A 27910-nucleotide genomic window follows, 5' to 3' on the forward strand; every position below is an offset into this window, starting at 1 on the left:
GCGTATAGGATCTGGCTTGTAGTCTTGTATTCACGTTAAGTATAATATTGTCGTTTATTTATTTAGTATAACGAGTAATTAAAATATATTAGGGCTAATTGGTATATAAAAAAAACGTTATATATAGTTTTTATAACAAGATTTATTTATACAAATAACATCCGGTTTCTCGTTTGCAATAATAATAACAATAATAATATAATTATTAGATATTTATTTAGTTGTTTAATTATATGATTACTAACCTAATTATTAATTAAATAAATAATTATTCTAATAATATAATGGTGTTTTATGACGTTAAAACTATGACACACAACAAAGAGTGTCATAAATTTGTTAAATTTTGTAAACCATGATATTTTTTTTCTTGACACACGCTTTGAATGTCATAAAATTTTCTTGTTTTTTTGTATGACGCTAAAAAGATGACATGCAAAAAAGGTGTCATTAGTTTATTGAATTCGTAAAACATGACATTTTTTTCTTGACACACGTTTCAAAATGTCATAAAATGAGCGTGTGTCATTGTTCGCGTGTCAAGATAGGTGTATTTTCTAGTAGTGATAATTACCAAATATGGTACTCTTCAGGGGCGGACCTTTAGTTATGTGGGGCGTAGCCCGGGCTACGGCTCAAGTTTTTACTAGTAGTGTTAAATTTTTTATTTTTTTCGATTTTTATACATAGGACACCCCTGAACAAGTACGAGGACACCCCTCAAATTTTTTTTTACAAAATAATAAGATGTTGGTAAGCCCAAATAAGTAAATAATAACACATTAGGTAAGCCCAAATAAGTAAATAATACACATTTGCTAAGCCCAAATAAGTAAATAATAGCCCAAAATTGAATGATTATTGATTTGGGCAATTGGGCGGCATGTTTTTTTAATATTGTATGATTGCACGATAAAAAAAATTTTTTGGGATACCCCTGAGTTGATGTTCTAGTTCCGCCACTGGTACTCTTTTTTTTTTCCTGTAACGGTGACTTTCTTGTGTTTTGCTACCACACTTCTCAAATTGAATAGCTTTGTTGTCCCATTTAGTCAGACGATGTTGTCTTAACCGGGCCCACGTTGGATTTGGAGTTTGGTTTGGCGTTCCCTCAAGAAACCATACCGCAGGCTAACATTTGACAGTCGTTTTGTCACCATAAGAGCAGAACTCTCTGGGATAACACCCGGTGGGACGAAAACCCAGGTGAGCTCGGAATTCGAATGACGAGAAGATTTTGAAATTTAACTTTAAAACTAAAAAATCTAAGCGTGAGATTTGAGAAGACAATGTGAGATGACATATTGAAATCGTTTATATAATCAGTGGTGGATCTAAAAAATCCGTATAGGTGGGGTAACATTTCTATAAAAAAGGGTAACGAAACCGAAAAAAAATTATTTTTTTTCAAAATTTATACTATTGTCGGAGTGTCAACGGAGCATCAAGAGGCAACGGAGGTTACCCCTTCTATCACTCTAGGTCCGCCCCTGATTAGAATAATAAGGATTAAGTATTATCCTTAATTAAATCAAAATATTATTGTTAACTTTGTACTTTTGAGTTCTAGAAGATACTAAAAAGTTTTTGAACTAAAAAAGAATACTAAAAAGTTTTTGAATCTCTCTCTTTTTGAAGATAATTGAATGTCATACGTATTTAGAAATGACAAAATAAAGTCAGTAAATATATATTGCTTTTTTAAGGCCGGAGGGTGTGGTATAAAGCTCTTAAGGGCTTTATCACGCAACTTCAGCCCCATGTCATGTCCATACCACAGGGAGTAGCTTTGGCTGAAGATGGCGCCCCCTTTAACTTGCAGGGTGTGGCTTTGGCTGAAGATAGCGCCCCCATTTAACCACCATCAACTTCGAAAATGCCAAGGCTACTCGTTAACGTGCTGGCGGAAGGAGGATGGCGCCCCCCTTTAACGGCGGCGGTATGAAGGTTGGCGCCCCCGGGGCGCTATGGATGCAGATGTGGCAGGGTGGCGCCTCCCATACCCTCCGGCCTAACTGCCAACAAATACCTTATTAATCACCACTTGAAGTTCAGCAAGCAGCAAGAACACAGCAAAAAACAAAACAGCAGGGTAGTTAATTGTTAGATGTTTCTTATTAAACTTTATTTTTATTTGTTAACGAACTAAAATATAATTTTGTGTTATTTTTGTAATATTCCAAGCCTCAGGGACTGACAGTTTAATTAGTTTAATTATAAAAGGGTGTGGGGTCTATAAAACGGTTGACGACAATACAAGTAGACAGCAAAAGGTGTGGGATCTATAAAACAGTTGACGACAATACAAGTAAGTATACAGCTAAGATAGTTGATTGACTCCTCAGCGTGCATTCAGTGTTGGCCTACCTCCTCAAATGGAAAGCTATATATAACGCTAATACGAAAGTCAATCTCACTGTTCAAATGAAAAATGAATAAACCAGCAGTTATCCCAAAAACGGCCGATGTGAATTCCATTATGGTGGCTGCACTCAGCCACGTCATAAGCGGCGGCAACAACGATGGTTCTGTGATTGGAGAGCGCCTGGCGGAGGAAGAAGTATGCGGCCGTTGTGGAATGCAAACTCCGGATTGTTTAGGGTGTGAGTTTTTCCAAGCAGTGAAGAGAAAACGGAAGAGTGAGTATAGAGGGGTTAGTTTACGGCCCTCGGGGAAATGGGCTGCGGAGATAATGGTTCCTGGGAAAGAGCGGAAGTGGCTTGGGACTTTCGAGACGGAGGAAGAGGCCGCTAGAGCTTACGACATCGCCAACCTACGGTATCGAGGAAAGTTGGCGAACACAAATTTTCCTGCGGAGGAGTATCTGGAGGTTCAACCACAAGAAAGCTGTAGCGTCAACAAAATGAAGAAAAGATGAGAAAAGACGAAAAATTATATAATTTGAAAATTTTATTAGCTAAAAGAGTGTATTGTTTTTTAAAAAATTGCCATTTTTTTAAAAGGAGTGTTTTTTTTTAACTCATTTACTAAAAAAGTCTTTGCTTAAATTCTTTTTTTTACCAAACGATTTTTTCTTCTACTTTTATTTTGTTTTATTTTTTAAATTTTTCCTTGCCACTAGTGGCAACGATGTGATTAGTAAGAGTGTCTATATCATAATCCCATTGGATAACCTATGTTTGAATATTCAAGTGTGTTGTGATATGTTTTATTTTACCTATACAAGTTCACACCTGTGAACACATCTTTAGTCCATGTCCCCCTTCATCTTGGACAAAGTATCCATTGTTGTTCTTGTTGTATCATCCAAAACGTTGTGCAGCGATACCCGGAACTTTAAAAGTTTAACTATAATGTTAGGTTAGAAACAGTATTACCGATATGACCGAAAAATGGAACGGTCGTCCTATCAATCCAGTAATCATATTGATTGGACTAAGTTCAAGAATCAGATATATCATATACATTATACGTAAGTACAAGTACATGACCCATGTTGTAAGAACCGTTTTACATAGTTCCCACAATATCAGTTTCCATAGAATTTACGTCCAAGGTTTCATACACACTATCAGTTTCAACACTATTAGTTCGATCTTGTATGAGCATTGCCAAACTTTTCTTTGGCTTGAGGACATGCCAACCGGTACACATAGAAGATGCAGCATTATTCTTTGACAAGGGTTTACGTGAGGCTATTGAGGAATTGGTAGTTTGTGGAGGTTCTTTGGAGACTTCCAGTGGCGAGTTGCCTCCTTACCTTCTAAGTTTGGGGTTGTATTCAGCTGTAGAGGTTTCATCTTATGCCTTTGTAACCTCGAGGGCCGAATCTTAGGTACTATAGGACCACATCTTACGAGACAATGGCATACGTGGTATGGATTCTGATTATGTTTGTGCTTTGGCTTGTCATCGTGATACAATCCAAGCTTCAACTTCAGCGGTTTAACTAAAAAAGACACCGCCCCCTAAACTCAACATGCATTGGAGAGTGCCTTTTTTAGTAAAATTGTCTAGGACATTGAAGTATAGTTTGACTTGACTCTTAGACAAAAAACTATTTTTGAGTGTCTACGAGCATCATATGCCCAAGTTCTTCTTGTTATACCTATAGATGGGTTAGGCCAGTATATGTCGCCGAATTTGAAACGTTTCATGTACGAGTAAACAACAACGATACGGATGTAAGTTCTCATATGTAACACCCCGTGTTTTCCAAAAGTCAAAGTCAAAGTCAAGTGTTGACTGTTATTGGAATTAAAGATTAATAAAGATTAATTTCATTTTAGTTTCATTTTGATTTTCGTATTATTTGGAGTAAGTGTTGTATAATCAAACTAATCGGACGATAATCGAACTGTGAATCAACGACCGACTGTGAATGATAGGAAGTAACAATGCAATAAAGCTAGTCAATCAATAATCAAGCTAATCAAATCAATCATCAAACTCAAGTGTGGGGATTTTAGTACTTCTTATACGTGTGTGTGTGCCTTATGTGTTACTTGTGCATGTTTACTTTTATGTTAAAGTGTGTGGTGAATCAATCAAATCAATCAAGACTCAAAGGTGAATCAAACTCAATGGAAATCGAACCCGAAATGGTTGTAAGGATGCTTGTATGTTAGTTATAGTAGTTGAGACTAAAAGTAATTTGATTAGGAATTCTATCATTCTCAAATCATCGTTCATCGAAGTCGAAATATCAAAAAAATCGTCGCGAAACACTCAAAACCAGGCAAGCCGATCGAACAGGGCAACCTGATCGAACAGGCTAGCCGATCGAACAGGCTGTTCGATCGGACAGCTGCTCGATCAGGGATGCTGTTCGATCAGCTGACCCTTTCCTCTTTTGGAAGCCTATAAATAGGGCTGTCCTTGTCAAACTTTCCACTTTTGGAAAAGCTCTGACCGACCAGCCTCTTCTTCTCACTAAATCTCAGATTTCTCTCAAACCGGTAAGTATTTCGCTCTAATCCTTGTACGTTTTTGTTCATTAATCGATTCTCCATCTTTCTATCTTTCAAAATCTGAATTTCATCCATGAAATCACCAAGATCTAAGTGTTCTTGGGTGATGTCATCATGTGTTCTTCAAGAACACTAAGTTTTGACATCATTCCACCATGAATAACTTAGATCTAACCGATTTCCACATAAATAACCTAAAATCTTCCAAAGATCTTAACATTTCACGGTGGAAAAGGATTGGAAGATGGGTTTTCATCTATCTTTCAACTCTTTTACACTCAAAAAAGGTGAAAACGAGACTTGAACCGATTTACAAACCATTCTAAACGAACACATGGTTCAAGATTCGGGTTTTACCAAGAGATTTACCGATCTCGGGTTAAACGTTAAACTTGGGTTCCAAACCGTCTCTGGCCGAGCTTGGGTGATTCCTGCTCGAGTCAGTAGGCTAAGTGGGGACTTCAGTTTTGTGGTTCAACTCGTAGTCAAAGTATCTCTAAAACATCAACAATTAACGGGAATAACCAAGTGTTAAGTGAAAGGTTAACCAAATCGAGAAGCTGGCCGAACGGCTAGGCTGTTCGATCGAACAGCCCAACCGAACAACTATGCCAGCCGATCGACTAGGCTAACCGATCGACTAGCACTTAGTCCCACAAACTCATGAAGTGTAGTATTGACGAGGTACTGATCGATCGACCACGCCACTCGATTGTAATCATTACTGCTCGAATCATGAGATACTATACTTCAAAACACTTAGACTTTTCGAAACATTGGAATGTCACCCGATCGAACATGCCAACCGATCGAGTGACATATTTAAAAACAATGAAGTGCTAACCGATCGGTTGGGCTAACCGATCGAACAGCTGTTCGATCGGCCAACTTGAAAGGTAGTACAACCATCATACACAAACACATCCTTCACATCAAAGGAAGAAACAATCCACTTGAAGGAACCAGCCGATCGAGCCAGCCGGCCGATCGAACGGATGTTCGAACGGACTTTCCAACCAATCGAACAGCCCACTCGATCGAACTGCTGTCCGATCGAATGGCCTACTCGATCCAAGTACATTGTTTCACTTTTTCCGCGTTACTCATCGTTGTGTATCGAACTATTCAGGCTAACCTATTCTCAGTGTTCCCTTCAATCCACATCAATCACTGAGAGTATACTCGATCCCTTTTTGCTTTCAGCACTTTTGGGTGTTACATACGTAATCTATCAAATTCACAAACAACACAAACTATTTGAACGCTAACCTACTTGCATGTATTACTTGTCTAAATGATTGCTGTTTATTATGTTTACACGTGGAGTGCTATCTACCTGCTTTAGCAACGTAGTACTATAGTTTGGACTCAGCACCCGTTCACACGGGGGTTGCTAAGGACAATTACTTGCATGGATTACGGTGGTAATCATGTATTGCGAACTGTCTCGGACAGTCAACTCGAAGTCGTTGGTATCGATGGTCCCATGTTGATAATTTACATGCATCGTTTGCCCTTGTGTACGTGCTTGGTTATGCGTAAACTATTCGAACTCTATATGCTATATCAAACTTGTGTACTCACCTTTACATTATATGTATTGACTTTTATTTTAACGTATGTGACAGGTGTTTAAGCTACTAGCGTGCTAGGGAAGCGAGGCAATAATAAGCTTCTAGGAGCCAGTGACCTTAGGACAGTGTCCATATACCTGCTCCAGGGCCATAATTATCTGTAGATCTTGTACTGGCACCTGTAGTCAGTAAGATTTACGGATAGCCGTCTAGAAGTCTTAAAACAATATTTAATTCGGTCTGTAATAATTAAGAATTTGAGTTGCCGAAACAGTTCCCATATTGTTTAGTTGATTTCTATGATAACTTGTTATTATTTGGGACACGGTATGGGACGTGTTATATAACTGAATTGTATGATAGTTGTTGTGGAGACTTCTGAACAATCTGTTTCGCTCAGTGCCGCGCCCCGATGATTCCGCCATCGGTTGGGGTGTGACAGATTGGTATCAGAGCCATAACTATAGGGAATTAGGTTAGACACGATCTAGTCCGGATCGCTGTCTTAGAGACCTAGACTATAGTTAGGAACCAAGAGACCAAGTTTATGTGCTTATTTTATGTTATGATGTTTCCTTCTATTCTATCATTACATCCGAACTCCGAGCCAAATTTCGTAATTTGGACGGGATTAGGAGTGAAATCCGCAAATTCCTGCCTAAAATTACAAAATTTTGCCAATTACTTTGTGCAAATTTCCATCAACAAACGGGGGAGAATTATACCAAATTAGGGCTGAAACCCGTAATTTGATGAAAACTTTCCTCTAAATTTTCTTAAAACAAGGAAGAAATTGCTGAGCTAGGGGTGAAACCCTAACCTTGGCAGTTATTCCGACTTTATTTTTATCTCGCCAAGGCAGTTGACGGACTCCAACGACCTGAACTCACGAGTATGGCCTAGAATGCGCATGCATAATGCCCAAGAATCGAGGCAGAAACATGTCCCCTAGAGTCGAAAGTGACGACAAGTCAACTGTGAATAGTTAAATTGCCATGGTTAGTCAAAGTCTAGTAGCCGCAGACAATCCATTTTCCGATTTTGAGTGTTGCTTTGTTGATTTTATATGATTTACCTGTTTACGTGTTTTAAGATTTGTTGGTTACTCCATTTGTTATCAATCTGCGTGACTTTTGTTGCTACCCTATCTCGATTCAAATCCCTGTTGATGTGATCTAAACGAAACCGGTGTGCTATGCTACGCTATACGACTAAGATAGACGATACAATGTGGTGCTATCCGATACGCAAAACGAACGGCACTCGACTTGTGGTTATAGGTTTCTGTTTTCTGACTACCTCTGTGATAAAATTGCGTACGTGTTTAGGAAATTAAGTGCTCTATTTGCTTAATTGCTTATGTGCCCTAATTGCTTCTGTGCTTATGTGCCCTAATTGCTTCTGTGCTTATGTGCCTCTATGATTATGTGCTTATGTGATTATATGTGTTACGTGACGAGAGATGCGACGTGATTCTAAGCTTTAGAGATCTAAGAACGTGTGAGACTCGAATTCGTTGTGTTGAGCCTGTGACGATGTCTATTGCAGACCATGTCGTCATCTGGACAACCTAGATCACGCTCGCGTCTTACCCGCCAGGAGAAAAGAGATCGACGTCTGGCTGCTATCATCTCTAAGACCGTGGCGAAGGCCGTGAGTGAGGTTTATGAGAACGCCAGCAAATCATCTGAGATGTCACAAGCTGATGCTCCGAAAGAATCCAGCAAGACTGCTTTTAGCTTCAAGCAATTTAAGGCATGTGGGCCAAAAGAGTTCACCGGCGAGGATGGTCCAACGGCTATGTTTCACTGGTTTGACTCGATAGAAGTCACCTTTCGACAAAGTGGATGCCCAGATAACCTCCGGACTCTCAATGCTACTGGCGTCTTCCAGTCCCGTGCTTTGGACTGGTGGACTGCTGAAAGAAACAAGCGCGGAAACGACGCAGCCTATGCTCTGTCATGGAAGAAGCTGAAGGAAATCATGATCGAAGAATACTGCCCCTCCCATGAGCGTCAGAAGTTGGAGGATGAATTCTGGGGTATTAAACAAGACAAGGGTGACAACGCTGGTCTCACTGCTCGCTTCAAGCAGTTAAGCATCATCTGTCCAGACCAGGTCAAGACTCCCGACATGACCATCAAAAAAATACATCCGCGCTCTTCCTGACTGTGTAGCGGATTTTGTCCTAGCTTCAAAACCCGCAACGATTGAGGAGACCTACCTGCTCGCCGCTGAGATTAATGACAAGCGGGTGAAGGCTGGTTTCTGGGATAAGCAAGTCAAGCCCCTGCATCAAGTTACTACCGCATCAACCGACAACCCTACTGCTCAAGCCTCCAAGTCCTCGAGAAGAAGAAAGAAGAACAAGAATTGCGCTGCCGCAACCACTGCTGCTCCACTACAGTCTGTACCAGCCCAGCAGCAACAGCCACAGCGTTCAGCGCCAGTGATCAATGCGCCGCCAGCGAAGCGTGCGTACACCGGCCCCCACCCACTCTGTGCTACATGTTCCTATCATCACCCGGTGGGTGTGGCCTGCCGATTCTGTGCCCACTGCAACGTTTACGGGCATTTCACTGCGAGTTGCCGCTATGGTCCCCGTCAAGCTCAAGCCCAAGTCACTGCCAACCAAGCTCTACTCCCTGCTCCTCAAGCTCAACAAGCCGCTCAGGCCCCGGCAAACAATGTTCGGACCTGCTTTGCATGTGGTGACCCTAACCACTTCGCAAACCGGTGCCCGAACAGGGTGGTGAAACAAGAAGCTCAACAACCCCAGCAACAACAACAACAGCCTCAACAGCAAGCAGCTCACGCCAGAACTTTCAACATCAACGCACGCCAGGCTCAAGCTGATAACAACGTGGTCAATGGTACGTTCCTTGTGAATGGTATATATGCATCATGTTTGTTTGATACTGGAGCCGATAACTGCTTTGTGTCCTTTGAATTCGAGAAGCTTCTTAGACGTAAGCGCTCTTATCTTTCGTCGTCATTCGAAGTAGAAGTCGCTACCGGAAGAACCATTGCTGTCAATTCTGTGCTCCGTGATTGTACTCTCGAGCTCAACAATCATATATTCCCGATTAATCTCATTCCGATGCAGCTCGGAAGTTTCGATGTCATAGTAGGCATGGACTTTCTTCGTGAAAACCGTGCTGAAGTTGTGTGTTCCGATAAGATGATTCGTTTTGTGCTAGCTAGTGGTGATATTCTATGTGTTTATGGTGAAACTACTGCAAAAGATCTCAAGCTCATATCCTGTCTTCAAGCTCGCAAATATCTCCGCAAGGAATATCGAGCCTTCTTGGCCAACATTGTTGTAGCAGAGACGGACAAGAAAAAGAAAGTTGAAGTCAAAGATGTTCCAGTTGTCCGAGAATTTCCTCAGGTGTTCCCTGATGATCTTCCTGGATTACCTCCCAGTCGCGATATCGACTTTAGAATCGACCTCATTCCTGGAGCCAATCCCGTAGCCAAAGCCCCTTACCGACTAGCTCCGTCCGAAATGCGCGAGCTATCAAGCCAACTCCAAGAGCTACTTGAAAAAGGCTTTATTCGCCCAAGCACTTCTCCTTGGGGCGCGCCAGTCCTTTTCGTCAAAAAGAAGGACGGGTCGTTCCGGATGTGCATCGACTATCGGGAATTGAATAAGCTGACCATCAAGAACCGATACCCCTTACCAAGAATCGATGATCTGTTTGACCAACTACAAGGTGCTCAGTGTTTCTCCAAGATTGATCTACGTTCAGGCTACCATCAGTTGCGGATTCAAGAGGAAGACATACCCAAAACCGCTTTTCGAACCCGATACGGCCACTACGAATTTGTTGTCATGCCTTTTGGTTTGACCAATGCACCCGCGGTTTTCATGGATCTGATGAATCGCGTGTGTAAACCGTTCTTAGACCGTTTCGTCATTGTATTTATCGACGATGTCCTGATTTATTCCAGATCGAGGGCCGAACATGCGCAGCATCTGCGATTGGTTCTCGAGTTACTTCAGGGAAACCAACTCTACGCCAAATTCTCCAAGTGCGAGTTCTGGTTGGAGGAGGTTCAATTTCTGGGTCACATTGTGAATAGTCGGGGTATACACGTTGATCCTGCAAAGATTGAGGCAGTCAAGGGATGGGTTACGCCAAGGAATCCGTCAGAAGTTCGCTCTTTTCTCGGATTAGCTGGTTACAACCGGCGATTCATCGAAGGATTCTCAAAGATTGCTGTACCACTTACCTCCCTTACTCATAAAGACAAGCCTTTTGTGTGGGGAACCGCGCAGGAGACTGCTTTCCAAACCCTCAAACACATGCTGTGCCATGCACCAGTTCTTACACTGCCGGACGGAAGCGATGACTTCGTTGTCTATTGTGATGCTTCAAACCTTGGACTTGGCTGTGTTCTCATGCAACGAGACAAGGTTATAGCTTACGCATCTCGACAGCTCAAAATCCACGAGAAGAACTATACAACCCATGACCTTGAGCTAGGCGCAGTTGTCTTTGCCTTAAAGATTTGGCGACACTACCTGTATGGTACAAAGTGCACGATCTTCACCGATCACAAGAGCCTACAACATATCTTTAACCAGAGGGAACTCAATATGCGTCAACGCCGATGGGTAGAACTTCTCAACGATTACGACTGTGAGATCCGTTATCACCCAGGCAAGGCGAATGTAGTTGCAGACGCCCTCAGCAGAAAGAATTACGTGATAGGTGTTCGAAACATCCAGGCTCAGTATAACCTCGAAGCTCTCATCCGCGAAGCACAACACGCTTGCTTTAACGAGCGTACGTTGAAGAAAGAACGAATTTATCACGATGGAACTCAGCTCGTGAGCAAAGCCAACGGGATATTCTATTATCTGGACCGAATCTGGGTTCCGAGGAGGACAGATTTGCGAAAGATCATCATGAACGAAGCCCACAAATCCCGATATTCCATTCATCCCGGTGCGGATAAAATGTACCAGGACCTTCGCTACAAATACTGGTGGCCTGGGATGAAAAGGGATATTGCTCTATATGTTGGTAGCTGTTTAACTTGTGCAAGAGTCAAGGCTGAACACCAAAGACCTTCAGGCTTACTCGAACAACCGCCGATACCCGTATGGAAGTGGGAAAGCATAGCTATGGATTTCATAACTAAGCTTCCGACCACGCCATCAGGTCACGACAGTATTTGGGTTATAGTCGACCGTCTAACCAAATCAGCCCACTTTTTGCCAATACGAGAAGACTATAAGGTGGCCAAACTAGCCCAAATCTACACCGACGAGATCATTAAGAATCATGGTACGCCTCGAGACATCATTTCGGATCGCGATGCTCGGTTTACATCGAGATTGTGGGAAACTTTTCAAGCAGCTCTTGGTACGACGCTGAATTTGAGTACCGCATTCCACCCGCAAACCGACGGGCAGACTGAAAGAACGATACGTACTATTGAAGACATGCTCCGTGCGTGTGTTATCGATTTTGGTGGTAGTTGGAGCAAACACCTACCGTTGGTCGAATTTTCGTACAATAATAGCTATCACTCCAGCATCGAAATGGCACCTTTCGAAGCCTTGTATGGTAGGAGATGTCGCTCGCCTATTGTATGGCACGAGGTCGGTCATTCACAATTGACTGGGCCCGAGATTCTGCAAGAAACGACTGACAAGATCCACCAGATAAGGGAAAATTTGGTAAAGGCCCGGGACAGACAAAAGATGTACGCCGATAAACGACGCAGGCCCCGCGAATTTGCAATCGGCGACTACGTGCTCCTAAAGGTATCACCTTGGAAGGGAGTAGTCCGATTCGGCAAAAGAGGGAAACTTGCGCCTCGATTTGTTGGACCTTTTAAGATTCTGGAAAGGATCGGTAAAGTTGCCTACAAACTCGAATTACCGGAGGAACTCAGCAATGTCCACCCGACTTTCCATATTTCAAACCTTCGAAAATGCGTAGCCGACCACGACGCAATAATACCACTCGACGATCTTCAGGTCAATGAGACGCTGCACTTCGTGGAAAAGCCTGTCGAGATCATGGACCGACAGACCAAGCAACTCAGACGCTCCCGCATTCCTATTGTAAAAGTACGATGGGAAGGCAAACGAGGCGCGGAGTTCACTTGGGAACTCGAAAGTGACATGAAGGCCAAGTACCCACAGTTGTTCAGATAGATCTGAAGCGTCAAATTGGTAAAATCACACGGCGATGTACGGTTCTCGGCCTAATTTCGGGACGAAATTCCCTAAAGGAGGGGAGACTGTAACACCCCGTGTTTTCCAAAAGTCAAAGTCAAAGTCAAGTGTTGACTGTTATTGGAATTAAAGATTAATAAAGATTAATTTCATTTTAGTTTCATTTTGATTTTCGTATTATTTGGAGTAAGTGTTGTATAATCAAACTAATCGGACGATAATCGAACTGTGAATCAACGACCGACTGTGAATGATAGGAAGTAACAATGCAATAAAGCTAGTCAATCAATAATCAAGCTAATCAAATCAATCATCAAACTCAAGTGTGGGGATTTTAGTACTTCTTATACGTGTGTGTGTGCCTTATGTGTTACTTGTGCATGTTTACTTTTATGTTAAAGTGTGTGGTGAATCAATCAAATCAATCAAGACTCAAAGGTGAATCAAACTCAATGGAAATCGAACCCGAAATGGTTGTAAGGATGCTTGTATGTTAGTTATAGTAGTTGAGACTAAAAGTAATTTGATTAGGAATTCTATCATTCTCAAATCATCGTTCATCGAAGTCGAAATATCAAAAAAATCGTCGCGAAACACTCAAAACCAGGCAAGCCGATCGAACAGGGCAACCTGATCGAACAGGCTAGCCGATCAAACAGGCTGTTCGATCGGACAGCTGCTCGATCAGGGATGCTGTTCGATCAGCTGACCCTTTCCTCTTTTGGAAGCCTATAAATAGGGCTGTCCTTGTCAAACTTTCCACTTTTGGAAAAGCTCTGACCGACCAGCCTCTTCTTCTCACTAAATCTCAGATTTCTCTCAAACCGGTAAGTATTTCGCTCTAATCCTTGTACGTTTTTGTTCATTAATCGATTCTCCATCTTTCTATCTTTCAAAATCTGAATTTCATCCATGAAATCACCAAGATCTAGGTGTTCTTGGGTGATGTCATCATGTGTTCTTCAAGAACACTAAGTTTTGACATCATTCCACCATGAATAACTTAGATCTAACCGATTTCCACATAAATAACCTAAAATCTTCCAAAGATCTTAACATTTCACGGTGGAAAAGGATTGGAAGATGGGTTTTCATCTATCTTTCAACTCTTTTACACTCAAAAAAGGTGAAAACGAGACTTGAACCGATTTACAAACCATTCTAAACGAACACATGGTTCAAGATTCGGGTTTTACCAAGAGATTTACCGATCTCGGGTTAAACGTTAAACTTGGGTTCCAAACCGTCTCTGGCCGAGCTTGGGTGATTCCTGCTCGAGTCAATAGGCTAAGTGGGGACTTCAGTTTTGTGGTTCAACTCGTAGTCAAAGTATCTCTAAAACATCAACAATTAACGGGAATAACCAAGTGTTAAGTGAAAGGTTAACCAAATCGAGAAGCTGGCCGAACGGCTAGGCTGTTCGATCGAACAGCCCAACCGAACAACTATGCCAGCCGATCGACTAGGCTAACCGATCGACTAGCACTTAGTCCCACAAACTCATGAAGTGTAGTATTGACGAGGTACTGATCGATCGACCACGCCACTCGATTGTAATCATTACTGCTCGAATCATGAGATACTATACTTCAAAACACTTAGACTTTTCGAAACATTGGAATGTCACCCGATCGAACATGCCAACCGATCGAGTGACATATTTAAAAACAATGAAGTGCTAACCGATCGGTTGGGCTAACCGATCGAACAGCTGTTCGATCGGCCAACTTGAAAGGTAGTACAACCATCATACACAAACACATCCTTCACATCAAAGGAAGAAACAATCCACTTGAAGGAACCAGCCGATCGAGCCAGCCGGCCGATCGAACGGATGTTCGAACGGACTTTCCAACCAATCGAACAGCCCACTCGATCGAACTGCTGTCCGATCGAATGGCCTACTCGATCCAAGTACATTGTTTCACTTTTTCCGCGTTACTCATCGTTGTGTATCGAACTATTCAGGCTAACCTATTCTCAGTGCTCCCTTCAATCCACATCAATCACTGTGAGTATACTCGATCCCTTTTTGCTTTCAGCACTTTTGGGTGTTACATACGTAATCTATCAAATTCACAAACAACACAAACTATTTGAACGCTAACCTACTTGCATGTATTACTTGTCTAAATGATTGCTGTTTATTATGTTTACACGTGGAGTGCTATCTACCTGCTTTAGCAACGTAGTACTATAGTTTGGACTCAGCACCCGTTCACACGGGGGTTGCTAAGGACAATTACTTGCATGGATTACGGTGGTAATCATGTATTGCGAACTGTCTCGGACAGTCAACTCGAAGTCGTTGGTATCGATGGTCCCATGTTGATAATTTACATGCATCGTTTGCCCTTGTGTACGTGCTTGGTTATGCGTAAACTATTCGAACTCTATATGCTATATCAAACTTGTGTACTCACCTTTACATTATATGTATTGACTTTTATTTTAACGTATGTGACAGGTGTTTAAGCTACTAGCGTGCTAGGGAAGCGAGGCAATAATAAGCTTCTAGGAGCCAGTGACCTTAGGACAGTGTCCATATACCTGCTCCAGGGCCATAATTATCTGTAGATCTTGTACTGGCACCTGTAGTCAGTAAGATTTACGGATAGCCGTCTAGAAGTCTTAAAACAATATTTAATTCGGTCTGTAATAATTAAGAATTTGAGTTGCCGAAACAGTTCCCATATTGTTTAGTTGATTTCTATGATAACTTGTTATTATTTGGGACACGGTATGGGACGTGTTATATAACTGAATTGTATGATAGTTGTTGTGGAGACTTCTGAACAATCTGTTTCGCTCAGTGCCGCGCCCCGATGATTCCGCCATCGGTTGGGGTGTGACATCATACCTAGAAATCAAAAGTGAAAAATTAACATGCAATGAGACGTGAGTTGACTGTATAACTTTTTAATTATTATTTTTTGTGATTTAGTTAAACTATAATTATGTATTTAATAATAATAATAATAATAATAACTAGTGAGATTCTCCTGTGCTTCGCGATGGGTGCTGCTATCATACCAAACTATACCGAAACCGACTGAACATGTATATTGGTATCTGCGTTTATTTTTATTGCTTTTGATTTTGATAAAGTAACACTATATCACTACCGTACTAAACAACAAACATACCAGTTCTTGTATTCATTTTTTTGGTTTCCAAATTTAAAAAAAAAATCATTTATACAACTCTGTATGCAACAATAAATGAATATCGGCACAAGTATCGTGATAATTTGAATCGATCGATCCATCGGTGTTAGTACCGATGTTCGTCTTTACCGGCGAAATAATTCATTTGTTGCTTTCTATACAGAGTGCATGTATCGTTTCGGTACTATAACGAACCGAATCGATACAATGCTCGCGATAACTTATCGTCAAACACGTGTGGCCAAATAACTTAGAATGTTAAAAATAAATAAAAATAGATACGGATTTAAATTCTTTTTTAAATATAAGAAACACAAATTATTACTAAAAGATCAAATTGAATAATAAATAACAACAATTATAAAGCAAATTCTTAAATAATGTCAACTACTATTTATCATTTAAATTATATAGTGATATAATAAAGATGATTACTAAAAATAAAAATAAATACCAAAAAATTACAAAATACTATTCTTCAAAATCTATATAATCTATAAGAAGAGATGAGAGGATCATATAAAAGTGCTTACGTGTCAACCATTTAGCTATCCACTTGTCCATTGTGATGTCATAATTCGGATTGTAAATATTATGATTTTTTTTTATTATTATAAATTATGATAAACTATGTTTTTTTAGAAGGGAATTTTTGAAATGCTTTGGGAGTTGTTTTGTGCATTTAATGCACTGAGAAGTATTCATATCTCCATGTCTCTCTTTCTTCTCTATTCAAAATCACAGGCGACATTTAGGGTTTATTTTACAAAAATGAACGAACACCACATTGCATCAACAAAATCCAAACAACACCTCCTGAATCTCCTGTTTTCAATTGCAGAGGGAAGAGCCCGTATCGAATTGAAGAGTGAGAAAGTGATGGAGGAGACATAAATTAAGGGAGGAGATTCAAAAATCAAATCTCACATATATCTGCAACGATTTAGTCTCTCCAGCAACGATTCAGGTTATGTTTCTTCTTCATTATTCTTCATATTCATCCCCAATTGTCATTTTGTCTTTTTGTTGATGTATTTTTCATTTTTTAGTCTATCCGGCAACGATTCAGGTTAGAAGAATTAATTTCTTATGTGGAAATTTGTTGATTTTTTATTTGCAATTGTCATTTTGTCTTTTTGTTGATGTATTTTTGTTATAAAATTGAAGACTGTTAAGTTGTGATCTAGGATTTAGGGTAGAATATGGAATTTTGGTAAAGTGTGATCTAGAAATTCTTTGTTATGGATATAACAAATTACATGTTTAATAGAATATGGAATTTTGGTAAAGTGTGATCTAGACGAGTTCGCGGGTATGTTAAACAATATGAAGGAATTTAGAACCATAGACAAGAAAATGTATGATTATATATTGATCTGCTTGCTTGCTTGCTTGATGAAATAATCTGGTTTATATGTGCATATATTTTACTTTATCATCCATGTTTGAAGCATTATTTTCAACTAATTGTATTTGGCAGACCCTTCATTACAGACTCAAGAACTCACACCTATATTTTTAGCTGTAAGATTAGTCTGTATCTTTATCATGGAACACGACATTCACACCATTGTTGATTTCGCTACTTTGGTGTCTACTCTTTGGGTCATTTACATGATCCGATACAAGCTAAAGGCGACCTACAATGAAGATCTAAGATAACATGCCCAAATTGTCACACCCCTAATTTCCACGTGTCACCGGTGGGCCCGGTGGGAGAGTATCGTGACGTAGTTGATATCATCATAGTCAAACAACACAAATTATAATGCACAGCGGAAGCAATAATATAGATTTATTTCAACCAAACAAAAATGTAATATCCAAGTATCACATAGTAGCTGAAATAGATCCACAGGCGGATCGAAATAAAAAGGAGAAAATTGTTCAATAGATAGTGTCATCCAAGTTTGCGAGACTCTAACGATGCTAAGGAGTGGCCAGCCTATTTCGTGTAGAACCTGCACTTAATCTTTTTGGGGAAAATACGTCAGTTTACACTGGTAAATACAATTTAACTGACTCATTTTGAAAATATTTTAAAAATTGATTTGAATGCACATGGTACAAAACTTTTTATAACTTGGGATAATTAATCAAGTCTAAACTTGTAAAAGAATTACATGTTTGTTATGCGTTTAGTCTCCCGGTTCGTGCCGGGTTTAAGGTTAATAGACACACCACTTAGTATAAATCCGCGGCGGGAAGCCAACGGTTATACCTAAATAAATATGGACACATTGTCGGGTGTACGCCTACACCCGCGTGTCAAGGTCGTGGCTATTTCGTAAAATGATGCCAAGGATATCCGAGACATGGTCATTAAACTCCCAAAGGCGTAAAACAAACAAAACAAATTTTTAAACGGGTCATCTTGATAATACTTAACCTCCAATCGATTAAGGTCAAATGCCCGACCAAGCGGTATTTTATATACCGTACCCCAAGCCCGTATAGGAAAAATAAGTTAAAAGTATTTACCTGAGCAAGTATAAACCACAATAAGCAAATGCAAGTGTCTTTTACTTTCACAACCCCTGATCCCTTATACAAACACAGGAACGGGCGGCCATGAGCCAGTTTCGGTGGTATCGCGTATTGTCTAATTTGGCAGCGGAATTTTTCATCAGGATCGTAGTTAGGAAATATTTTATCAGAGTAAAACCACCATATTTTCATAATATTAAACACATGGGATAAAACCCAAGTTTTGCAGTACACACGTTTTCATAGGAATAAATCGTATTTTATTTAATAAAAACATCTATTTTATCTTAGGTAACTTTATAGCCACTTTTCCAAGCCTTCAGTGCTCTCCAGCTGGCTTATATTGGCTTCACACTAAGTTACCTGAAACACGTGTTTAAAACATTTTATCAGCAGGAAATACTGGTGAGTGAATCCCAGTTTAATCAAGTTTAAATAAAAATAATTTCACAGTGAACAGTATTGAGGGCGCATCCCGCAATTACATTTGTTTCCAAGTTATATCAATTATCACCCGTCGGTACTGTCAGACCTGACTTGTGGAAATGTTACTCCTTAACCAGGTGGTAACAAATTTTATATACAAAACCCCAACATACCCACGATAATTGTATTCTTACAAATACTCAATAACTGCCTTGTATATATTAATTAAGTGAGGTTTTGTAAAAACATTTAACAAAAAGAGGATTACTCACAAAAATGAGTATATAAAAAGAAGGATCACTCACATTGCTATTATAGGGCTTTCCTTTGTGACTTCCTGGTTATAATCTAAGTAATAAACAATGCACACGTGTTAGTATAATAACCCATTTTAACATTAGTAATACTCTCCCCGAGACGGCATTCCAACGACTACGTCGGGCAGAACCACGACAGCCGTTACGGAACCCTAGATCAATCGGGCAGAGTATCTAATACGTATCCAGGGGTTATGATACTTACAACGAGGCAGAGCTTCGCTAATTAGGGGGTATAATACCAGCGTATTATCTCTACTATGTAGAAATTGAGAGAGAATCGAGAGAAATGAACGAATTGACTGAAGGCCCGATGCGTTCTATTTATAGGTGCTGATCTTGCTTCTCTCGCAGCCCGCGTAAAACAAGCAAAGGGCCTACGCGGCCCGCGTTGACTCTGGTCAACGTGTAGCTGGGCTGAGTCATTGACTAGGTTTGCCGGGTGTTGGGCCACGTGGCCGCACCGGGCTGCGCCACCTTTTAAACCTCTCGCGGCCCGCGTTAACTAATCGAGGATCTTTACGCGGCCCGCCTAAACTTATATTTTCTTGTTTTTAATTATTTTTAATAATATAATGTATTTCGGGCTCGGTTTTCACATACGGGGTGTATTTTAGGAAGTGTAGGGTGTCAGAAAAATATTCGGGAGGGTTGTTATATTTTTGGGTACAATTCCTGGATTACTTAATAAAATATATAGTGCACTCACATTAAGTATAGTAACCCAATCTACTTTATCCCTACGTCACGAGACAGAACCCCAACGAATTTAGGCAGAGCCTTGACATACGTTACGGGGCCCTACGTCAGTCGAACAGGGTATCAGTGGTCAAGGGTTAAAACACTTAAAATAAGGCAAGGCTTTGGAATAATATTGGTCAAAAAATGGGCAATTATGAAAAGAACGAAAGAAAGGAGTTTGGCGATTTGAATTGTGAATAGCTGGTTCTTATTTATAGTGCATGTTGAGATTAAAGTGTACTACACGCAAGGACACGTACAACACTCCATTTATGTCAATTGTATCAAATTTTTACACGTAGATATGCATGTACCACTTTTGATTTTCATGCATTTACTATATTGTTTTTCATGCATTTATTTTATAATTAACTTTTCATATATTTACTTAACGTAAATATATTATAGGTTATAATTCATAGCTTTATTTATATTTATAATTTATTTAACTGCTTCACTTATTTGGTGCTTATAACTTCTAAAATATGACGTTTTATAAAATAATGAATATGCCATTAGGACGAGCATATTTTTATCTACATTTTGAACCAAGTTTCATTAAAAACAGAGTAGGTTCAAATATAATGTATTTTTATAATTTAATTATTAAATGGTTCCTACGCTTGCCCAAAATACCTCATATTTCCATTGGTTAACTTTACTCATGATGCATCCTTTTAATAACATAAGTATTTATATATTTTATATAAATAAAATTTTGGGAATGTTACATCCTCCCCACCTTGTTTTAAATCTCGTCCTCGAGATTCCCTGAAATATGGAGGAATATTTTTAGATAGTTTAATTTCTAGGTATATTCTGGTCTTTATTTTGAATTTCACTTTACTTTGACCAGAACTATTCTCTATGCTTTGAGATTCTTACCTTTAATTTGTATGATCTTTTAATGGATTTAAATTCTTCATTTACCTCTATAACTTTGAAGAGGTACAACTAAAGATTTATCAGTTAGGTATGTATTCCTATCTTTTCAAATAAATTTAAGGGTTCCAAATGGTAAATCTTAGTAGAATTATAGGGAAAAAGAGTTCTTGTAAGTATATATGGTCGTGGTTACTTTAATTTTCTCAAGAGCTTTTAATAAAGGTAAAACGATTCTCTATAAGTTTTTAGATGTTTTGTGTCTTAGCACACTTTTGGTTACAGGCTTCCTAATGCATTAATAATCGCAAAGAGAAATCTTATACTTTCCATGGCGTCCCAATCTTATAGGGTTCTCGTCGTTCATCTTGTCGCACGAGTTTCGAGACTGATGATCAAACGAAATAGTGTTTGATATCGGAATTATAGATGTATACGAGAGATTCCTGATAATTAAGTCTAAAATTATCATTGACATACTTGTTCGTGATTTATCCCTAATTGTCAATCATTATGATCTTCGGATTTCCTCATAGATATACATATCTATATAATCATATATTTCACATACTGTAATATACACACCATTTATCAGGTCAATGTATTTAACAGATTCACATTTCCAAAAACAGGTCGGACATCAAGTCATGGTACTATTTAGGGAATTCCATTATCATAACATATACCCCATCTCACCCGGTCTCGCCGGAGAGCTACCCCCATCTCACCTCGACAAGCTGGAGTGTATACCACATCATACCCAGACTTGCCGGAGAGGTAGTTATCATTGTATTTCCCATAAATAGAATTTTCTCAATTACTGATTTCAGAAGTACATCATTTATTATGGCTTGTATCAAGGAACAAGGAAATTAGTATTCTCATGATGGATCATATTCTAGAACCGAGTAGTATTAATAAACAAGAAATAACAGTGGCCAAGTGTTATTGCTTATTTATCATACAGGCACTGTTCTAGTCATCATCCTCATGGGATACCAATAACCATCACACTTTATCTACGCAAGTACTTGGCTTATTTCAAAGCTTTATCCTAAGGCATTTTTCTTAGATTCAAGTCTAGATACTGTCCTGGTTGTTACCAGTGAATATCAATATCCTAACCCTTTCATTTAAGCATAAATATTATTATGGTTGTGGCTTTCTTTTGTTTTAAAAATGGAGTTTCAAATATATCATTGTCTCTATTGACACTATGGCTAGGTTCAATGTGATGATTATGCTTACAGTTAACTTTGTTTAGGCCTATAAAATCTTAGATTCCGTTACAAGGAATAATTCATTGAGACAGATGCCATTTTTAAAACATAGTAGGTTTCATAGTTTATCCTTATAATAACTTCATGTTTTCATATGAATTACCAATGATATATATATATATATATATATATATATATATATATATATATATATATATATTAGAAACAAATGAAATTTTCAAATCTCTAGTTTAATATTTAAACTTATGTAATACACACATATATGTATAATATTAAATTATTTTGTAATATTTTTAATTTATAACAATATAACTATATAACCGATGGTACCAATCATCGAGCTTATTCCCATTACTTTATTTATCCTTTTATAATAAAAATAGTAATATATTGAAATAAATTTCTGTCAAATATCATATTTTACTATTATTCAAGGTATCTGTCACTAGGCGATTCCTGTGACGGTGATCAAATCACTGTTGATCATTCTTTCAACTAATAACTCTGAATTTAGTAATGTCCCATGACATTACTTCTTCAAATATATTTTCTATGGCATAAAACCAATTAGCCCAGAAAAGGAAATATATCATTTTCTTTCAAATTAATGGCTATAACTTTATCAAATATAATATATTAATTAAATGACCCATGATATGTCTATATATAACTTTATCAAATCACGTACTATTGGTATCACCGTAAATGTTTTAAACAGATAAGCATATGGGTAACATATGTGTTACCCAAACACTTATATGTATAAATACATATGTCTCATTGAAGAGTTTTAACATAAATTCACAAAAATTATATGGGATCCCAGGTAAGTTGTTATAGTTCTAGTTAAAATAAAGAATTTACTAATATTTATTGAAATTTATGTTTAATATGGACCACTTAAACGGTTCCACCTTTTGGCTAATGCATATAAATAGAAGGGGTCATTCTTTACTATGGCTGTAAAGTAAAACATATGGTATAAACATATATTTATCACAACTTAAACGGTTATATTAATTTTTAACTATATTTATGAAATTTCAAATATAGTAACATATGTTTTGACACACTCACTGTTTAAATATAACTGTTTCACAATTCCTCTTAAATCTTGAACCCAGTTAAAACCCCACATACCGATAGTAATTACAAAAACTTAATCATTGTAAGTATAACTGATAAACATTTAGGATTTTGGAAAAGGATATTTTTTTTATATAAATGTATCACAAAAAGGTGATAAAACTGTGAGAAAAGAGAATGGACTCACTATTTATATTTAATAATTTCTTCCCAAGTAACCATCTATATATCTATTCCAATTATCACATTCATATCTTTTCCTTTATAAGAATCATTTATAATATACATTTAAGATTGAGAGGCATTATTTAGAAGAATATGTACATCGTATTTATGGGTTACCAAAAGATATATATATATACACTATACATAAATTATTTTCTGTAATTGAAAACTTTAGTTATAACAATATAGCGGATATAAGATTAAATATTAATATATAGTATAAGCTTAAAACACATAACATTTTTTTTCCAAACCTTATGTAGCGTACTTCATCCCATACCATCAAAGTATGTCTATTTAATACTTTTACTTCGTATAATATATTCGAGATCTATATTCAAGTATTCAATTAAATAGATCTTTTATAGATTCACGTAACCGACTTTATAAAATTTATTTGTGTCACGGTTACATCACTGATATTTTATTACCACGGTTATTTTGTGAGAATCTCCGTCTCCATTATTTAACCAATCACAATTCAATCTCATCTCTTTTATCTTCATTATAATCTTTAAAGTATAAGGACTTCGAAACTACTTCTACTGAAGTAAGTTTAACATCCAATTTATTAACTCAACCAATTTACTAATACTGTATTATTTAGTTATTATATGTCAGCCAGCTGACTCGAATACTTTTCTTTATAATTTAGGATACTACAACCCTATAATTAATATGACTAGTTAATCTTGTAGTTAATCTTATATTAACTATTTCCATGCATAAGACCTATTCTGGACATACCTTAATATTAAAGATTTGTAGAAATGCTTTCAACGTTTAGTTAGGTCTTCTACGAAGTCCAACCAACTCAAATCTCAAAAAAAAAAAAAATTAAATGATTTTATTTAATCATGACTATCCATCATATTCATTTAATCATTTATTTTATCGGTAAGTATTTTAGTAGAAATCTTTACAAGTAATGCCAACATCAGTTAATTCATAAAATTATGAAAGTATGAAGTCTTATGGCCAACTGGTTACGAACCAGAAGGGATAAAATGGAGTGGGAAATTGGTACACTTAGGTTTCAAAACTTGCTTTGGCTCAATCCACCGAAGCAATCTTTTAAATTTTATTAATTCTTAAAATCCTTTCGGTTAATTTAATAACTTTGGTTTTATTTATTTAAATATAAATTATTTTGAAACAATATTATTAAAACCACGAAGGTTTAAAGCTTTATACCATATATTTCAATATGTATTTTAAACCAAAGTAAATGATTGGTTCCAAAAGAGAATCATAAACATAACTGCTTTGTTAATAACTAACTTAGTTTGATGTATATTATTTATTTGGGTAGGTGGTATTAATTATCACAGACAAATTTCTGGTACAAACATTTGGGTACAATCATAAAAATAGATTGATTAAAAACGAACATTGCGACTTATGTATTTATATATATAATTATTACAAGCTACAACTGGAATTCAAAACAGACTAGTGATTATGCATCCGTGACTTATTTTAGTTTATCTAGGTTATAAGAGTATTATGCTCAACATGCCTTTATGTAAGGTTTATTCTACCTCTTTCCCCTGCTAGGTTGTTTATTTAATGGGCAAAGTTTCTTTAAAATTTCTGGCTCATAGGTGGCATGGGTGCTAGTACTGGTTTGGCGGTTCAACTATTTAATATAAGTTGGCATTTACTGCTGTAGTGGCTAACATATGGAGATTTACCCATTGTTTGTCTAATTCATCTTCTCATGGTAGGTTATTGCCTTTTTCCTGAGTTTGTGCATTTGTTTTCTTATTAATTATTACTCCCTTTGGTTGTGACGTCTTTATTTTCTTTATTTTCTTTTGACTTTTTCTAATAATTTTACTTTTCTTCTTAGTGGTAAATGGTTTCTCAGACTGTGCCTTACGAATAAATATTCTTTTCTCAATATCCGCTGAGCATCCTAAGGGATTTGGTTGGAATGAGGTTCCCTTATCTTTTGGCGAACTATCTAATTGACGATAGATGTCCGAAATTCTTTGCTTACCCATATTGTAGACTAACAAATAGACAATTAATATAAAACACATAATCATATAAGTTATTTCCTAACACAGAATTCAAAACTTAAGTGTCAGCAGAACACTTCTTTGGCTTGAACCAGTGGCATAGCTCTGATACCACCTTCTTTCACAACCCCTGATCCCTTATACAAACACAGGAACGGGCGGCCGTGAGCCAGTTTCGGTGGTATCGCGTATTGTCTAATTTGGCAGCGGAATTTTTCATCAGGACCGTAGTTAGGAAATATTTTATCAGAGTAAAACCACCATATTTTCATAATATTAAACACATGGGATAAAACCCAAGTTTTGCAGTACACACGTTTTCATAGGAATAAATCGTATTTTATTTAATAAAAACATGTATTTTATCTTAGGTAACTTTATAGCCACTTTTCCAAGCCTTCAGTGCTCTCCAGCTGGCTTATATTGGCTTCACACTAAGTTACCTGAAACACGTGTTTAAAACATTTTATCAGCAGGAAATACTGGTGAGTGAATCCCAGTTTAATCAAGTTTAAATAAAAATAATTTCACAGTGAACAGTATTGAGGGCGCATCCCGCAATTACATTTGTTTCCAAGTTATATCAATTATCACCCGTCGGTACAGTCAGACCTGACTTGTGGAAATGTTACTCCTTAACCAGGTGGTAACAAATTTTGTATACAAAACCCCAACATACCCACGATAATTGTATTCTTACAAATACTCAATAACTGCCTTGTATATATTAATTAAGTGAGGTTTTGTAAAAACATTTAACAAAAAGAGGATTACTCACAAAAATGAGTATATAAAAAGAAGGATCACTCACATTGCTATTATAGGGCTTTCCTTTGTGACTTCCTGGTTATAATCTAAGTAATAAACAATGCACACGTGTTAGTATAATAACCCATTTTAACATTAGTAATACTCTCCCCGAGACGGCATTCCAACGACTACGTCGGGCAGAACCACGACAGCCGTTACGGAACCCTAGATCAATCGGGCAGAGTATCTAATACGTATCCAGGGGTTATGATACTTACAACGAGGCAGAGCTTCGCTAATTAGGGGGTATAATACCAGCGTATTATCTCTACTATGTAGAAATTGAGAGAGAATCGAGAGAAATGAACGAATTGACTGAAGGCCCGATGCGTTCTATTTATAGGTGCTGATCTTGCTTCTCTCGCGGCCCGCGTAAAACAAGCAAAGGGCCTACGCGGCCCGCGTTGACTCTGGTCAACATGTAGCTGGGCTGAGTCATTGACTAGGTTTGCCGGGTGTTGGGCCACGTGGCCGCACCGGGCTGCGCCACCTTTTGAACCTCTCGCGGCCCGCGTTAACTAATCGAGGATCTTTACGCGGCCCGCCTAAACTTATATTTTCTTGTTTTTAATTATTTTTAATAATATAATGTATTTCGGGCTCGGTTTTCACATACGGGGTGTATTTTAGGAAGTGTAGGGTGTCAGAAAAATATTCGGGAGGGTTGTTATATTTTTGGGTACAATTCCTGGATTACTTAATAAAATATATAGTGCACTCACATTAAGTATAGTAACCCAATCTACTTTATCCCTACGTCACGAGACAGAACCCCAACGAATTTAGGCAGAGCCTTGACATACGTTACGGGGCCATACGTCAGTCGAACAGGGTATCAGTGGTCAAGGGTTAAAACACTTAAAATAAGGCAAGGCTTTGGAATAATATTGGTCAAAAAATGGGCAATTATGAAAAGAACGAAAGAAAGGAGTTTGGCGATTTGAATTGTGAATAGCTGGTTCTTATTTATAGTGCATGTTGAGATTAAAGTGTACTACACGCAAGGACACGTACAACACTCCATTTATGTCAATTGTATCAAATTTTTACACGTAGATATGCATGTACCACTTTTGATTTTCATGCATTTACTATATTGTTTTTTCATGCATTTATTTTATAATTAACTTTTCATATATTTACTTAACGTAAATATATTATAGGTTATAATTCATAGCTTTATTTATATTTATAATTTATTTAACTGCTTCACTTATTTGGTGCTTATAACTTCTAAAATATGACGTTTTATAAAATAATGAATATGCCATTAGGACGAGCATATTTTTATCTACATTTTGAACCAAGTTTCATTAAAAACAGAGTAGGTTCAAATATAATGTATTTTTATAATTTAATTATTAAATGGTTCCTACGCTTGCCCAAAATACCTCATATTTCCATTGGTTAACTTTACTCATGATGCATCCTTTTAATAACATAAGTATTTATATATTTTATATAAATAAAATTTTGGGAATGTTACATCCTCCCCACCTTGTTTTAAATCTCGTCATCGAGATTCCCTGAAATATGGAGGAATATTTTTAGATAGTTTAATTTCTAGGTATATTCTGGTCTTTATTTTGAATTTCACTTTACTTTGACCAGAACTATTCTCTATGCTTTGAGATTCTTACCTTTAATTTGTATGATCTTTTAATGGATTTAAATTCTTCATTTACCTCTATAACTTTGAAGAGGTACAACTAAAGATTTATCAGTTAGGTATGTATTCCTATCTTTTCAAATAAATTTAAGGGTTCCAAATGATAAATCTTAGTAGAATTATAGGGAAAAAGA

General features: G+C 37.6%; 1 protein-coding gene across 1 annotated transcript in view; it reads left to right on the forward strand.

Annotated features, from left to right (window-relative positions):
• The first annotated feature begins 2431 nt into the window (after positions 1-2431).
• The window catches only part of LOC110876355 (ER lumen protein-retaining receptor), a 63571-nt gene continuing 38092 nt past the window's right edge, over positions 2432-27910 (forward strand). The window contains 2 exon segments of the mRNA XM_035977075.1: positions 2432-2849; positions 17349-17526. Coding sequence (XP_035832968.1) covers positions 2432-2849; positions 17349-17526 — 596 coding nt within the window.

Source organism: Helianthus annuus, chromosome 9 (assembly GCF_002127325.2).
Source record: "Helianthus annuus cultivar XRQ/B chromosome 9, HanXRQr2.0-SUNRISE, whole genome shotgun sequence".
NCBI lineage: Eukaryota > Viridiplantae > Streptophyta > Magnoliopsida > Asterales > Asteraceae > Helianthus > Helianthus annuus.